The sequence below is a fragment of the Saccopteryx bilineata genome, chromosome 2, assembly GCF_036850765.1.
Source record: "Saccopteryx bilineata isolate mSacBil1 chromosome 2, mSacBil1_pri_phased_curated, whole genome shotgun sequence".
In the NCBI taxonomy this organism is placed as follows: domain Eukaryota; kingdom Metazoa; phylum Chordata; class Mammalia; order Chiroptera; family Emballonuridae; genus Saccopteryx; species Saccopteryx bilineata.
Genome location: NC_089491.1, coordinates 121,744,873 through 121,751,514, shown reverse-complemented (window position 1 = coordinate 121,751,514; position 6,642 = coordinate 121,744,873). Strand labels below are relative to the sequence as shown.

Genomic DNA, 6,642 nt, shown 5'->3' with positions numbered 1-6,642 from the left:
GTCTGGCCTATCCTTAATCATCCTTCTAGCATTAGAAATGGGGTCACTAATGGCCTTCACAACTTAAAAGGTACAAAGAAAAAGCCACTTGATAATCAAGTGGCTTATAACAGATAGCTTAAAAAATATTTTCCTGCCCTGGCCGGGTGGCTCAGCAGTAGAGCGTTGGCCTAGCGTGCGGAGGACCCGGGTTCGATTCCCGGCCAGGGCACATAGGAGAAGCGCCCATTTGCTTCTCCACCCCTCCGCCGCGCCTTCCTCTCTGTCTCTCTCTTCCCCTCCCACAGCCAGGGCTCCATTGGAGCGAAGATGGCCCGGGCGCTGGGGATGGCTCTGTGGCCTCTGCCCCAGGCGCTGGAGTGGCTCTGGTCGCAACATGGCGACACACCCAGGATGGGCAGAGCATCGCCCCCTGGTGGGCAGAGCACCGCCCCATGGTGGGCGTGCCCGGTGGATCCCGGTCGGGCGCATGCGGGAGTCTGTCTGACTGTCTCTCCCTGTTTCCAGCTTCAGAAAAATGCAAAAATATATATATATATATATATTTTCCCTTTATAAAGTCCTGACACAAAGTCATAGCACTATATTTGAGTATCTTCAAGAATAGGTGTCCTTTTTACTCGTTTCCATTCGCCCCTCCCACAGCCCATTTCCCACTTAGTATGGGCCATCAATCTTAAGGTACTTGCCCCTGCATGTCCCAGATTCATGCCTTACATCATCCGTACATTCGCATTACCCAAACTTGCTGCCAAAAGAGTATGCTGCACAAACCTCTCTTGATAAGCATCTATGACCACAGCAAATGCATTTTAACACCAAACCTTTAAATTCCTCCATCTCTGCCATTTCCCACTTGCATTTCCGCCATCCTTTCCCTTCTGATCTAACTCTAGACTCAAGTCATTTCATCTTTCAGCATCATTCATTACTCTGTACTTGTACAAAATTCCCAAAAAGATCTGCATCTTCAACACTACAATGGAAAACACTAAGAAAAGGCTTGTTTAAAAGTCAGAAATTGAAGTTCAAAATATTCCTTGGAAGATTATTCAACTATGAGATGACAAAAAAACATTAAAAAAAAATTTGAGAATTCTATGACTTTTTCTATTCTTGACTGACACATTGAATGCCAAAAGAAATTGGTAAACTCAATTAAAACTGCAGTAAAAAAACAAACAAACTGGTGTTGATTATCCTCCACATATTGTTGAGGAAAATGGTGTCAATTTTCACTATTACTACAATCAACCTAAGGCTTGCTTCGCTGCATCAAAAATACAAAATTTATCTTGCTTAACTTTACGCTATCATCAGAAGAAGATATAAAGAAAAGAAATAATCAGAAATTATAACTTGCATAAACTCGCATAAATTTCTCTGGCCTATTTGCACTAAATGACTGAAGCACTCAGTTAAGCAGCTCAGTTTGCTTAGTTAGTACAAACAACAAAAGATTTTTTCATAATGTTACGTTCCAAACGCGAAAAATAAACCAGCTATGATTTAAGCAGCCATACACAAAAAGTTCAGCTGTCAAGACTGGGAGATGGCATTTATCAGTAATCTATATACCTTCGGATTAATAAGAAACCTATTGTTTCAAACAATCCAAAATACACTTTTTGAATTCTCTTGTGTATAGATATAACTATCGACAAATTCTCTCCTTACAGCTTATCAATAGCATCTTATCACTTCAAAGGGGAGGAAAATTCTCTTTAAACTTCAATAAACAAAATACTATTTCTCTTCTGCAAAGACAAAGGGGAGTATCAGAAATGTTAAAAAATCATCGAGGGAAAAGTCTAAGAGCAGATGTATTTGTTCCTAAGATTGGAGAAAGTCTGAAAACCTTATTTAAGCCCTAGAATAGTCAGGAATACTGCTTTCCTTTCAACTCAAAGGCCAATTCCATGATCTGTAATAAAATTACTTACAATTTCTGAGTTAAAGTGACTTAAGGAAATCATTTGTGCAACAGTACCAAGAAAGCAGTTTTCTGGTAGCTTTTCCAGTCTATTATTACAGAAATATTGCAAATTAAGGGTAAGGACATGTGATTCCCATTCCAGATTGCCAGGAAAACATCCACATTATCCTAATACTTGCCATACAATCCACTGTAAGCCTTGCTTCAGCATTAGAGCAGGACAATACTTACATATGGAGGAAATAATTTTACAACTACCTGTTAAAACTCAGTAAGGAACATTCCTAAACTTATTGCCAATAACTGAATTCCTGGCGTCAGTGGCAACTAACAGTTTTGAAAGCAGACATCTTTTTTTAAAATGATTTCTAAGAAACTATCTTTTAACTCAGGCAGTGTAAAAGCTTTTTAAATTCTATCACTATTAAACTAAAAGTACCACCAGTGATTCATATGACTGCATGTACAGGCCTGACACACACACCTGCATGTGCACACCAGACACTCAAATGCTTTCATCAAAATAGCTAGGCAAAGCATTCCCCAGAAGCAATGAACAACAAATACCAAACAGCTACTGTCCTATGGACAATTGTCTGGGGAACTTATGGTTAAAGTCACAGGAAACAGCTGGATGCCAGGTCTCACTGATGCTTGCCTTTTAAAGAGGAACTTAACAGCTCCTTACACACCAGACATCACCTGAATTCTAAAATAAAATATTTTTATTAATTTCTCTCTTCCCACCAAATTTCTTTCAAAGGACTAAACGGTCTTATGTGAAAATCTTCAAAACAATGCTCCATTTGAGAAAAGGTTTTATGACTGAAGTCCTAAACTGTCTGGAAGTTACCCTAGCCTTGCCTTAGGTTTCAGATTGTGTCAAGCTTTATGTTACTTAGTTTCAAAGAAGTTACCACATGAAATGGAGTTGGGATATAATAGTAGCCAGAACTGGTGAGAGACTGCAGTAACCAACTGTTTTATTCTAAATTAAAGTTGAAAAATGGGGGGTGGGGGGGCTTTTCAAGAAATGGACTGAAAAATAAAATATTGTCACTGGCAAGGGCAGTCCATCTGTGTGGTTCTATTTCACATTCCTGAGACGGCCTTCCAATAAAGTACACAGACATCATCTGTATTCTAAATACGTACAGGTTTAGCTGTGTATTCCTGCATAGTCTACAAAATAAAAATTTAATCTTAAAAATAAATTCCCATATTTATTTGGATTTCTAATTTCAAGTAAACTAGATTGTGTATTTCCAGCGTGAACATGTTCACATTTTATACCAAAACAATTTTTTTTAAAGCCACTATATGGCAAGTTACTTAACTATTTAAAGAAAAACCAGGTTATCCTATACAACCAAAGAATTACCAAGTCTCTATCATATGGACTGGGCAGTAATCTACACTCCAGTAACGTTCATGTTTCATTTACGTTTAGGAAAACGAGAAATCAAAAACTCAGCATAACTTTAGAGAATAAAAATTTATGAACATACCTTTAGTTGAATTCCAGCTTAAGTGAATTTTTTATATAAATCTTGCAGCTGATGAAAAGCAAAAAGCAACCAATCTCTCTGTGGTAGTAAGCCTGTTCTTTAAGACTATGGGTCATCTGCCCCAGGAATTTTAATTGAACAAGGAATCCATGGGGACAAAGTAATTGTTTTTTAAAGGTGGGTCAGAATGGAACATTTACATCTTCACTTCAATTGGGAAGCAAGGAAATGTAAATCCTTTGAGTATCATTTTTGGTAGATGTTACCTTTCGTCTCTTATCCTCATTTTAAGCATTTGGCCTGGGAATATGTCCATGTTTTGACTTTAAACCCTGTGTTTCCTGAATTTAAATATATACAGATCTTCACTCCTTATCAAATAAATGTTCTTCAGCATGACCAGTGTGCAGCTAACATTCACATAGCTTATAGAACCTAAGTCTTCTGAGAAATAGATTTCTTTAGCTGAACCTCTATAATCATGACAAGAGATTGATTAAAATGCCAAGATAAGAAACAATTTATTATAGAGAGAAGAAAAATTTCTCATCCAAAATATAGAAATCTGTACAACTTTGCCACAATCAATATACATGAACTGTACAAATTTACACCAGTTCATAATTTACCAAATAAAAGATGACTAACAAAGTTCACAAAATAGATGGTGGTTTGTGGAAAAGACTTTTACCCAATTAAGTACAAGGAAAGTTACAAACCAAACCTCCACTTTCTAAAAATAAGAAGTTTACTCAGTCTTAGAAAACTACAAGCTAGCATATGTACAGAGAGCTGGCTGGTGCTAACACCACAGTTGAGACAGTGTCTTTTTAAGGATCTTAAAATTTAAAGCCTGTTACCAAGGCAGAATCTGGTCACTTGCTACTTTCAAGGCCAAAAACACAATACAAGGTCTGACCATTTTCCCAGGTCATGCCTACTAGGTTTGTCTTATGTACATTTATACATATTTAAGTGCTAGGTAAAAGTCTTGTCATAAAATTTCCAGTACTATCATGTTTAAAATGTTGAGCTTTCCTATTCAGCTGTCAAAAAGTTAACAATTTTCAAGTGTAATAGTGCAAATTTTCTCTGCAAGATCTACTGCAGAGAACAGTTCTTTGAAATACAGATTTGCATTAAAAGGATTGATGTAAAAATTTAGGTATAACATCTGGGAGAAACTGAAACCACCCCAGGATTTCACTCTCTAGCAAATAATCATTTACTTGGACTCACAGGCTATTAAATTATTGAAAGGTACTGTCCAAACTATGGCACTGTCACTTAAAAAATTTTTTACCACCCTATCCTGTGCCAGATCTTCACAGCTGAGACATGATTTAAATTCCATAATCCATCCATCCCCAAGAGGAGCCCACCCAAAGCAAAAATCAAATTTATCCATCCATTATAAGATGATCCATCCATAGACTATATCTTAACCTGATACAGTCATCATATTGTAGTTTTTGGAAGGGCTTGTTCTGCCCAAGAGAAGTTCCTCCTTACAGCTGATTCTGCTGTCTACCATTTGCACGCTGGTGCTGCTTTGAGTGCTACCTCCTGCTGGCGAGGCTTCATACAACACACAGATGGAGCCATCCTCTCCAATTCTGTAGGACACTTCGTAGGGATCAACCCAGAGCGTGAGTTCACTTGGGAGAAGCCTGAACAGCTCCTGACTGCTCAGTCCAATCCGCTGTGCTGCCTGTCCAATCAGAGGATCCATTTTATGGTTGATGCGAATACAACGGTAACCTGATCCCTTGCACGGCTTTTCTGGGAACCAGTGATGTTTATAATGTTCTATAGAAGAAAAACAGAGAAACAATGCTTAGATGGTTACGGTTAACTACCGCTGTACTTTCCCTTTTCCGCTAGTTCCTTCAGGGGTGGAAATGGAAAACTATCAACTTTTTTAGATGCCCAGCATTGCATTCGCTGCTGTGCGTGTGCGGGGATGGGAGATGAGCGGGCAGGATTTCAGAAACAATACAGCAGTACGGGACAAAACAATTTCCAGGAACCAACCAGTTGAGCCGCCAAAAACAGGAATCCGCGCTCAGCGTCGGCCAGCCGGAGAGCTCCGGCGGCCAAGCGGGAATCTGTATACTTTCTCCACCCCACCCCCACACAATGGGCTTTATGGCTTTGGAGGAGAGGAGCGCAACCGGACTGCTAACCCGAAGAGAAGAAAAACAAGCAACCCTAAACCATGCTCTGGGCAGAGCTCTAATTGTACTGGTGACAAATCCGATGATTAATGGACAGGAACAGGAGGCCTGGGGAGACTGCACGTCCGTCCCGGGCTGGCTCCGGGACAGCGGCGCGGTTTCCCACCCAGGGGCCGGTCGCCGAACACGCAACTGTTGGAAGGGGTTGGAGGGGGATGGGGCACGGAACCAACCCCAGCCCTGTCGCTCCTTTGTCCCCAGATACGCGGACAAGTCCGAGGACCGCAGCTCCCGCGTCGGGGGGGGCTTTAGTTTCTTTGTTGTGCGTGTTTTCCTCTCCCCTCCGTTTGCCAGTCACGGGGGGAGGGAGGGGGCGCCCTTGGCCCAGCCCCCAAGCCCTCGCCGGGACCCGCCGATAGCGGTCCCCTGGGCGCCAGTCCCGATCCCGCGGCGGGATCCGAGGCACGGCCGGGCTCCCGAGGCCCCGACGGCTCGGCCCGGGAGTGAGGGGCTCGCACCCCCCTGGCACCCCTTGTCCTCCCACCGTGGCCCGCTCACCTGCCAGCAGTTCCTGCAGGCTCTGGCTGAAGGTTTGCAGCTGTCGCTCGCTCGTGAGCCCCTTGGTGCGGAGGAACTTGGAGATGAAGGACACGGCGGCAGCGATCTCACCTATCATGGTGGCGGCCCGGGTGTAGAAGGGATGCATGGGGGCGGCCGGGGCTCGGCGGCGCGGCCCCGACGGCGGAGCGGCCACCCCGGGCTCCCTCGCAGGTCAGAGGGCTGAGAGAAACAGAGGGCGTGAGGGGCGGACGGCTACTTTCTTTTTCTCTTTTCTTTATAGTAAAAAAGTTATTTTGGAGACAGGAGGCGGCAGGAGAGAGGAAGAAACGAGCGATGGGCGGCCTGGTCACATCGCTCGGACCTCCCCAGCCGCCTCCGCCTCCAGCTAAGCTGCTTCCGAAGCTCCCAACAGTTGCATTTCCAGCTCCAGGGGGCGAAGAGAAGCGGGCACCGTGCGGCA

At 42.9% G+C, this 6,642-nt stretch overlaps 1 protein-coding gene across 1 annotated transcript; it reads right to left on the bottom strand.

The window, feature by feature from the left end:
- Positions 1 to 3,940: 3,940 nt before the first annotated feature.
- Positions 3,941 to 6,636, bottom strand: BTG1 (BTG anti-proliferation factor 1). Its single transcript, XM_066257763.1, has 2 exons — positions 6,180 to 6,636; positions 3,941 to 5,253 (listed from the first exon to the last, which is right to left on the bottom strand). The coding sequence occupies exons 1-2, from the start codon at positions 6,325 to 6,327 to the stop codon at positions 4,886 to 4,888; spliced, it is 516 nt and encodes a 171-aa protein (XP_066113860.1). The 5' UTR covers positions 6,328 to 6,636; the 3' UTR covers positions 3,941 to 4,885.
- Positions 6,637 to 6,642: the final 6 nt, after the last annotated feature.

What these genes read in the sequence shown, in the direction of transcription:
- BTG1 (XM_066257763.1), bottom strand. Translation starts at nt 6,327, where the DNA reads ATGCATCCCTTCTACACCCGGGCCGCCACCATGATAGGTGAGATCGCT. An exon ending in CCTGCAGGAACTGCTGGCAG is followed by an intron (nt 5,254 to 6,179) that starts GTGAGCGGGCCA and finishes TTTCTTCTATAG; the next exon opens with AACATTATAAACATCACTGG.